We start from the raw sequence: 9,857 nt of genomic DNA, 5'->3' as shown, positions 1-9,857 counted from the left end.
CATTGCTGAACTGCCTAAACCTGTGTTTCAACAGGACAGTAGCATCCTTGACTGTTGCTGTCCTCTCCTGATTTTATTGCACACAGATAAGATGGATGTTGGGTTTTTTTTTTTTTTTTTCAATTTACAAAGGAACAACAAAGTCAAATTGGGGAATTCAGAAGCTGAGCAAATTCTTTGCTGCCTGTTAGGATTATTCACCTGTGGGCAGAGAGCCGAGGAGGAAATCTCTGTCCTTTGTACGGATATTTTTAGAGTTGGGATAATCTGGTGGCTGAAGTCTGTCAAGGCAAGATGGTGCCATCCCAGGTAGTTTCAGTGAGGGTTGGACACCGTGGGGATGGAGGGAGGAGGAGCGGACTGGTCAGGGATATCCCTGAGGCTGCTCACCTTCCCATGGGAGAGGGCTGTCACAGCCTACCTTTTGCTGCCCAGACCCGGCCCCGGCCACTTGGCCATGGGAGCCCATCTTCTTTGCTGGGTGAGAGGTGGGAGACGTGAAGCAGGGGTGGACTTTAAGGTCAGGATGCCTCAAGTGTGGGAAATAGAGCTGGGATTTTGAGAGCAGCTGCAGGCAGAGGGAAAAACCCTGGTTTTTACAGAATAAATCTTTGCCTTTGGAAAGTTTCAAAGGTGTTTCCTTGTATCTGTCCTGTAAAAAATACGTATCATAAAAATCATCTGCTCCTGGCGTGAAGCTCTGCATACTGAGCGCTTGCAAGGTAGAAAAACTGTGGGGTTAGTTCATTTGAGCTTTCGCAGAGCCCCAAATACGCAGGTACCTGACGTGCCGAAGGCTGAGATGCTCAGGGACCCGTCCCTGTGGCTGTTGATGGTGGGATGGGGTCTGGGGTCGGTGTCCCCTGCAGCCATCAGCTGGGTGGCCTGAGCGCCTGGGTGAGCATCACAGCCCAGGAATGCCAGCTCGGCGTGCACCGCTGCCAGCTTTATTACCGCATCATTTAGGGGAAACATCCATCTCCAGGAGCACCCATGGCTGGGTTTGAGATCAAGCCCTCCAGAAAAATCTACATTAAAGTGGAGAGTGGCAGCTCCCTGCAGCTGGGAGGGGAGGGAGGGTAAGGCCAGAGGGATGCTGCTGTGCGACTGCGATGTTTTACACCTGCACAAGCTCTTCCCACGCCTGCGTTTGCCCCAGCCCTGGGGACTCTGGAGCCACATCACCCTTGGCTCGTGGACAGCTGTAAGGACACAGGCGATGTGCAGGACAGGAGATCTCTGCTGCTTCCCCAGCAGTAAAAATAGCTGCTGGCCTTCCCACCCGTGCCGGGGACAGGAGATGTCTGGATGACCTTCCCCTTGCGCTCACTGCAGCTGATGCAGCCCTGCGCTTGTGCCCGTGTTTGAGCAGAGATGTGGGGCTGGGGATGCATCCGAGGGTAAGCGCCCACTGCCTGCGCTCAGCAAGATGCCGAATTTCCAGCCCCACATCAGCCTTGCAGCCCCGGGCAGCGGCTGAACCTTGTTAACGTCCCTGTGGAGACCTACTCGGCTTCTGGCGTTGCTCGGAGCTCAGCACTCAGCACACGCAGGTATCACTGAGGGCTCAGCACATGAAGGTATCACGCAGGGCTCAGGACACATGGGCATCACTTGCAGCTCAGCACATGCGAGCGTCGCTCGGGGCTGACCATACATGGGCATTTCTTGGGGCTCAGCACACATGGATATTGCTCAGGGCTCAGCACGCTCCGGGCTCAGCACGTACGGGCATCACTCAGGGCAATTCGCACCGGCTGTGCCATGGCGCTGGGCTGAGGGCCAGCTCCCGGTCGCCTCTGTTTGCTCTCAGAGGCGGTGTTGGCCTTCAGGCTGTGCCAGGTGTTTGGCCTTGGTACATCGCTTTGTCTGGCTTTCCTCTCCCACTCCTGGCTGTTCGCAGTCTCCCATGGGAGAAGACACCCTCCCAGACCTGCTCCCCCCGGAGCTTTTGCTCTGCTTTAACTCTTGCTTGGGCAGAGGCCATGGTTCCTTGCTCGCCACGCAACCATGTCCCTCACCGAGCAGGGCCACAAGACACCAGGCTGCAGAGCAAAATGGCTGAGCTATATATTCACTGTTGCTAACGAACATGCCCGTACAGGGCCTTTACAAGCTCTGCCATGACCTGCCCCTGTATCTGCTGGTTGCTCTCAAAGTGTTCGTTAGCAAAGTCTTATCAACCAGTCTTAGCAGGAGCAAACCAAAAGCACCTTCGTGCTGTCCTACAGATGGACACGGAGGAGAGCCGAGGAGCTCACAGCGTCTTTCCAGCCCACCTGAACCCCTCGGTACAGAGCCCCGGTGCCCCCAGCGCAGAGCCAGCCGCGGCGTTCGCTCTGCTCGGTGCCCTTTGAGAAATGCTCAGCACGCTGCAGGATCCGGCCCGATCCTTTCGCCAGCTGTTGTGTCAGGGAAAAATGTTAAAGTCGTGGCCTGTCGCAGGAAAGAAATGTCTGTCTTGCAGTGCAAGCCCATGTCTGTCCCCTGTAACGTCCTTCCTGGGTCACATCCAGGCAGGGCTCAGCACCATGCAATGGAGGGTCCGTAGCTTCTCCCTGCTTGCCCGAGGTGGGGGGAGCCGGTGCGATTTACTGCCTGTGGATGCGAAGCCACAGCCTCCGCCGTAGACCTGGGGAGAGACAGTGTCCATCAGCCTGGGGACAGCCTCCCAGTTCCCCATCCCGCTCCCGGGCTGACCCGGGACCTGACACCCCTCATCGTCCCCGGAGGCTGGCAGGATGCTTACGGTGGAGGCGGTGGGCGGTGGGGACCAGGCTCAGCAGGAGGATCAGGACACCGGTGGCCAGCGGGACCCAGACCAGGGGGCTGCAGGCACCTGGAGAGCAGGAGAGGACTCAGCACCTGGCACCACCCTGCCCCAGCAGCTTTGGGGATGGAGCGTGGGGTGGGAAAGGGACAAAAGCAAGGCAGGTCCTCAGAGGAGGCATGGAGGACATGACCATCACCCTGGGGTATCCCTTGGAGGATGCATTACACCCGAAGGCATTGCAAGAAACTTAGCTATGAGTCACGGTAGCCTAAACTGAAATACATCCTGGCCCCTAAACCCTTGTATATCCCAGGGAACCTATCTTAAAGGCAGAGGTCAGCTCGATCCAGAGTGGTGGGTCTAGGTGGACCCAGATGCCTGCCCCTGCAGGGTCACGCTGTTGCCCCCACCCCAGGAAAAAGTCCAGCTGAACCCTGGGGACCCACAGGAGCTCAACAAACCCCTTTTTCAAGGCAGCCTGAGCCGATCGGTGCCGTACCTTTCTTGCCAGCAGCTTTGCTTTTGGTTACGCACTGCATGGGCTTTTTGGAGAGAGGTGCCTGAGTGGCCTTCGGAGGCAGAGGCAAAACATCAACTGGTGGATAAGGAGGAGAAGAGGGTGGTTAATATGGTGCCAAGTGCAGCAGAGATCTCAAACAGGCAGGCAAGAATGGCTGGAAATGTTGGCTTTTAAAACTAGCCCCATCCAGGGACACCCACAAAGGGCTGGGTTATCCGGAGGGGTCGGCAGCTTGACCTGAACCTCTTGGTGGCCATAGAAGTTATCAAGAGCTTGTAAAGGTGTTAATAAAACAAGGTACCAGGCAAACAAGGGCAGAAGGATAAAGCAGGGAAAAAGGAAACTTCCTCGAGCTACATTTACTGCCAGGCTCCATCTCATCACCGTTGCATGAAATCACAGTTAGCAGGAGATTTCAGTAGCACTGGGAGGTTTTAAGGGGTCCCTGGATCTTTTCCATGTTCAGTTTGCTCTAATCTTTGCTCAAAATTGGACTTTTTTTTTTTTTTTCTGATAAAATGAGGGCAGGATTTATTATGTTGTATCTGAATTACAGTGGAGCACATTCACTTCTCTGTAAAGTTGGTCAGGAAAATACCCCAGTAATGTCACTAAACAGTTGTTCATCTGACTGCTCAAACTGCACTTGTTCAAAATTTTGGGTGATTCAAAACTATTTTTTTCTGCTTCTATCCAGGACTGAAATTCCTACGGAAACCACCATTCTTTTACACGGAAAGGTGAGACATCAGGTGCCTGGGATTTATCTGGACAACTTCTCCCTTACATTTTAATAGACTTCGAGAAAAGAAACTTAAAGACAATTTGTTTTATCATGTGTACTAAAGGAAAAAAAGAAAATACCCAGCAAGACCTGAGTCCTCCCAGAACACCTGCTGGTGTTTAGTTTTAAATCGGAGTGTCCTTGATCATGCTGAATTTCAGCCCTGTTTTTTCATGCTTTGCTTTGCACATAGATATGTGCCCAATTGATAAAAAAGAGTTCTCCTTTATCTTAAAGCAACTTTTCTTCGAGCCAGCAAGAATCCAAAAGGGATTTCTCAGCCAGCTCAAGGTGCAGGGCATATTTGCAAAAAAACCAGAAAGGCTGGGCCATTGAGCATGATTTAGAGCCAGCAGCCGTAGCTGCATCTTGGTTAAATAAGTTATTTGTTTCCCTAAAAGCCTCCAAAGAAAGGGCTGCATCCTCCTTCAAACACCGTTTTTCTACACCACCTCTTGCTTGGTGGTCAAGGGAAAATGAGCTGAAAAGAGCTGTTGTACGACCCACGGTCTGAAAAGCATCGCTCCCCCAATGCCACCCGCAGATCGCTCTGATTTCTGGTTGGAGCTCCCCAGTGATGGTGGGTTGTGAGCTTTGAGGAATAAATCCCAATTAAATCCTTTACGTGAAGGACAGGCTTGAAACCTCCAGTTAGACCCACCCCAGCGATGCGAGGGGTGATGTCCTCTGGTCTTGATGCTGTTCTTGTCACTTGGAGGAAGGGTAAGGAAGAACCGGGGTGCGGGAGGACCCAAGAGCTGAGCAGGGCACACATCCAGCCTCTCATCCAAAATACTACAGGGAATGAGAAAAATGCAGGGCATGGCAATATTGGGGGCTGAGCATCTTCCCGTGGAGATCCTAAGATGCTAGGACCAACGCGGTTCTCAAGGCATGACCACAGCAAAGCAACCACTGGTGGCAAAAGGACTATCACACGCAGCTGACCTAAAATATAGTTATTTTCTGTATTTTCCGACTTCTCTGGTATCATATGTCTCTTCATAAAAACCCCAGAGCCCCAACTTTAGAGCTCAAAAGTGGGAAGGGTCTACCAACACGTGTCATCCCTTACTCAGGGGACCTCATGACAGCCTGCCAGTGGCACGTTTTGGAGCCGCAGGGGTGATGCTTACCTACACCAAGCCGTGTCCCGCTGCCCAGGAGGAGCTGGGAGGACTGGGAGATGGAGCAGTAATAGGTGCCGTTGTCTGAGGCATGGAGGTGGCTGATGTGCAGGCTGTAGGAGGTGTGGGAATGAGTCCCATGGACACTAAACTTGTCCTGGCTGATGTTTGTGCCGTACGTGGCTTTGCCCAACAGGTTGGAAAACATCAAGAACTCAAAAGTTTGCCTCTCCTGGCTCCAGCGGTACCAGTACACCCCGGCGTGCTCCTTCTTCAGCTCACAGGGAATTTCTGTTTTATTGTTAGTTTGGGCTAAAATATGGCCTGGGCTCTGCGATAACAGTAGATTTGTACAGAAGCCTAAGAAAAAAGACAGAAATACATAGTTATTATTTTCTTTTCATTACTTTTTTTTCCATGCTAAGTACAGATTTTCTTTGTGGGCTTAACGAGATTAAGTAGTCACAGACCAGGGGATCATATGAGTGAGAAACAGGAGCATCTTTATCAGGATGCTCCCATATTCCCTCAGAGGCCTTTTTGCATTCCCCAGCTATTTTTTGGTCAAGCCTAGTTATACAGGTAGAGTTTTCCCTGTAAACACTCATCTAGGGAGGAGGCTCAGTGGCAGGGAGAGGGATGGAGTGATGATTTTGAGGGTGTCCTCAGGGCTGTATGTGCAGGGAAGGGCATCCCCACCTGCTCCTGTGGATGTCCCTCTCCTGACCTCCTTTTCTCTCTCATTTTTTGGAGATGCTTCACCTCTCTTTCAACAGATTTTTTTTGAGCCTCTCAAGTTATTTGCCGGATTTTTGTTTTAACAGATGCAACACCCATAAACTTCATCTCAGGTGTAGAATAAGACCAGAAAATGTGCAAAACATCTCAAAATGAGCCAATTTGATATTAGTTTTCAGACGACATCATTTTTGTATGAATTTCGAGACCTGGGGAAGGAGAGGGACTGAGGGGTAGCGGTGGGTTGACAGCTTTGGTTTGGCATCGCATCGCTCTGTTTGGGCTTTGCAGCTTTTGTGGAAATTATCTGAGATGTGTTTGGCCTGGGCAGATGTGAGCGATGTCTGTGTGTGAGTGAGGATGTGTCCTTGTGAAAAGGATAACAGGTGACTTGTGATCCTTTCTGTTCAGCAAACAGTCCTACAAAGCTGCAGATATTCTGAGACTGAGTGAAAAACAGCCCTCCGAAGATAAGGATGCTCTCGCTTCCCCCGTCTGTTTCCCAGGCGTGTTTTAAAGCTGTGCAAAAAGCTCAACAAAATAGGTTTTTTGGCTTTTTTTATCTTAAAATGTCCCTATTCCTTCAAAATCCCAAAGCTGCTTAGAGTAGTTGTTGCAAACTGCCTCGTGCAGCCCTGCAAACCCAATGGTGGGGCAATGGGTTTGCATGACCACAAGAACACCTGAAACCATCCCCGTGGCCCATGGCCCTGATGTCCCCCATGTCCCCGATGGGGACAGGCAGAGGAGAGGGCTCTGGTGACTGACACAGGTCTAGAGGCTTTCTCCGTCCCCGCACCGATGACCCCATCGCTGCCGGCACACTGCAGAGACGAGCGGGCTTCAGCCCTAATACTGCAATGTCGAAATTCAGACGTTGCACAGCAGCCACAGTGTTTCACTGTATCCTCTGGTGCTACGACAATATAAATGTGTTCTAATTATTAAAATACATAACTTTCAGGTTTTGGAGTGCAATCCTCCCTAACTTTTCTCGGGCAAACACCTGTGTGTGTTTTTTTAGGGGATGAAATGTGTGTGGCTATGGGGCATGGTGGCTTCAAGGTCTTCTCGGCTGCCCTGAGGTCTGGCTCTGCTGGGCATGGGAAACTTAACCCCCCCATGAAAATCTTTTCCTTGCGCTGTTGGAGAGATTATTAGATGAAGCAGAAGGGATGAGAAGGGATCCTGGAAAATGTTCAGCTCAGCTCTAAACCAGTGGTCAAGCTCCGGTGGGGTGACCTGGGACGGAGTGAGAGCAGAAAAGCTCATCCTCTGCCGCACCTTCATTCCCTAAAACCTCCCTGTTCCCTTTCCCTCATCCCCCAAAACCTCCCTGTTCCCTTTCCTGGTGTATATTCTCACAGGGCACCATGGGGAATCGGGGTGGGATGGGTTTGTTTCCACATGCTTGGCCAGACCAGCCTGCAGCAGCTTGAAAATTGTCCCTTTTTCCTTTGCATGTGCAGAGCAAACTCTAATTTATTGGGGTTTTCTCAGCAGGGCCCCCACCGTATAGATCTGTAGGATATTACTACCTGTATATAGGGGTCGATAAAATGCCTCGGGCTGTTTGCTGCCAAATCGGCCACGTTACACCATGGCTGGATGACCATCACACGATGCGAACAAAAAACTTTGCAGTCCTGACAACATCTAGAGAGGATGCTGGGCAGCTGTGGACCTGGGCTGGGCAACATCTTGGGAGACCAACTTGAGCCACCACCCTAATATATATATTTAATGGGTGTTTCAAGCTCTCAACACTTTCCACCTAAGAACCGATGGCACAGTTTGTCCTGTAAAGCGTAATTCTACCACTTTGCCGCGACATCGACTGTATATATTCAGTCCAGACATCCTGCAACCTGTCTGCAATAAGCAGAAGGCAGCATGGTTTTCTAACACACCAATTCCAGCTGTGGCCCTTGGGAAACTTTTAGTCCTTGGACAGATTCAGAAGAAAATTTGATGAGCTGTTTATTGTCTTTGCTTTACACAGGTGGTGTAGATAGGTGCTACTTTAAGTTCTCCATCAGCAGCTTCCCGCAGTCCATCTGCACTAAGAGGGTGCAGTAAAAACAGACTTTGCTGTGTCTATGCTGTTACTTATTGCACTATAAATATAGAATAGAATAGAATGGAATGGAATGGAATGGAATGGAATAGAATAGAATAGAATAGAATAGAATAGAATAGAATAGAATAGATTTCGGTTGGAAGGGACCTACAATGATCATCTAGTCCAACTGCCTGACCACTTCAGGGCTAACCAAAAGTTAAAGCATGTTATTAATGCCATTGTCCAAGATTATGTGGCGATAGGTAATAATATCCTGTAGATCTATACTGTGCCTGTATATTTAAACTTCTGTCATCCAGATGCTGTGCAACGCATCCTACATGCTGGAGCGGGGTGGAGGAGAGGCTCCAGCATGATTTTAGCTGCCCTCAACCCTTAAGAGACGTGTCCCTCTTACCTGGGATCTGGAGGCAGATGCAGAGATGGAGCCACGGCCGGGCCATGGCGGAGTCAACGACGGAGGGGTTTTGTACCAGCTCCCCCTTTCCACGCACGGTCACCTCGTGGTGGTAGGGCTGGCTTCACCCCAGGAGGTTCTTCCCCGTCTCGGCACAGATGTCTCTCGCCAACAGCTGCCGAAGAGCATCTGCTGTGGCAGCATCCGGAGCCTCAGCCTGGCAGCTTCTTCTGTGCCGAGCCCCAAATCCAGGTGTGCGTCAGGGTGGCAGCCCCATGCGTTTCTCCAGCACTGTAAGGGATCCTCTGAAATCCCCTTTAGGAAGAAAAAAAAAGAAAACTCATTGATTTTGTTATGATTTCTTCATCACTTAGTTTTTCCTCCTTTTAATCTAGCTCCGTGCAATTATAAATGACAAATGTAGGAGCTTGGCATTAAAAATAAAAGTAGGAAAGGATGAATTTTGGCTGGTTTCTCCTCCGTTGAAATCAAAAAGCATTTGGAATAAGGAGAAGATGCAATTTGAACCACGGGGTCGTTTTCTTAGCAGAATTTTAGCGGGAGGTGTTTTTCTCCAGGCATGGAAAATGCCGAACGCCAAACTAGCTCGCCATAAAGCAGAGGCGCAGGGCATCACAGAAAACTTTGAAGCCAAGAGCAGGAAACCTCAAACAAATTTAGTGGCTGAAAAACCACAAAAATAAGGAAATTCTGCTGGGGCTCCCCACCTCGCAGCGGGCGCTGCTTCGGTAGCTGCGACACTGCGCAGCTCATACGCAGAAATATTTAAATGATAGATAAAATACCAGAGTGGCTTGAAATGTCTTCGGGAGGGAGAGATTTGGAGCACTCGGGGTTTAGGATTTGAAGAGTGAAAAAATTACAAGGGTGAACTGGTGTCAGCAGCCTTCAATATTTCCATGTTTGGAAAAAAAAAATTATTAATTTTATTTATTTATTTACTGCCCCTTTGGCTGCTGAGCAGGGTTTGGTTTTCTTTTATGCCCTTGTCATGCAGATGCTCATGGTCCTTATAAAGCCTCAGCACCTTCCCCAGGGTTGGCTCCCCAGTAAGGGGGGATTTCCTGGGGGGGTCTCCTGTGGGGGCACTGAGAAACCTCCCCCGGGGTTTGAGTTGGCAGATTAATAGGAAAAAAGATATTGCATCTCATACAGTGTAATTTTTTGGTGCATTTTGTACCAGGTTTTTCCATGCTGCTGTAACACATCCCCTCCCTAATTCTGTTTAAAATAATTTCCTGCTCGAAGCGGGTTGCTAACCACCGAAAGCCTTGCTATGAAGGGCTGCTGCTAAGATTTAGGGTCGGCTGAATCGCTCCTTAACTCTTTCCTGGCAGGAGAAAGTCACTTCAGTGCTTTCAAGCACATTTCAGTGCTTTTAAGCTCTCGTTTTCAGAGCTGAGCCCCCTGCTCG

At 50.1% G+C, this 9,857-nt stretch overlaps 1 protein-coding gene across 1 annotated transcript; it reads right to left on the bottom strand.

Annotated features, from left to right (window-relative positions):
* Positions 1-2,717: 2,717 nt before the first annotated feature.
* Positions 2,718-8,468, bottom strand: CD8B (CD8 subunit beta). Its single transcript, XM_009812249.2, has 4 exons — positions 8,423-8,468; positions 5,214-5,564; positions 3,273-3,368; positions 2,718-2,839 (listed from the first exon to the last, which is right to left on the bottom strand). The coding sequence occupies exons 1-4, from the start codon at positions 8,466-8,468 to the stop codon at positions 2,718-2,720; spliced, it is 615 nt and encodes a 204-aa protein (XP_009810551.2).
* Between the last annotated feature and the right edge of the window lie 1,389 nt (positions 8,469-9,857).

Source organism: Gavia stellata, chromosome 5 (genome assembly GCF_030936135.1).
Source record: "Gavia stellata isolate bGavSte3 chromosome 5, bGavSte3.hap2, whole genome shotgun sequence".
In the NCBI taxonomy this organism is placed as follows: domain Eukaryota; kingdom Metazoa; phylum Chordata; class Aves; order Gaviiformes; family Gaviidae; genus Gavia; species Gavia stellata.
The sequence above is the reverse complement of the archived record's forward strand: the minus strand, read 5'-3'. Positions and strand labels throughout refer to the sequence as shown.

Excerpts from the sequence above, each read along its gene's own strand:
- CD8B (XM_009812249.2), bottom strand. The coding sequence starts at position 8,468 with ATGGCCCGGCCGTGGCTCCATCTCTGCATCTGCCTCCAGATCCCAG. Across the intron at positions 5,565-8,422 it reads CATCTGCCTCCAGATCCCAG|GCTTCTGTACAAATCTACTG; the intron begins GTAAGAGGGACA and ends CTTTTTTCTTAG. Across the intron at positions 3,369-5,213 it reads CGGGACACGGCTTGGTGTAG|TTGATGTTTTGCCTCTGCCT; the intron begins GTAAGCATCACC and ends CTTATCCACCAG.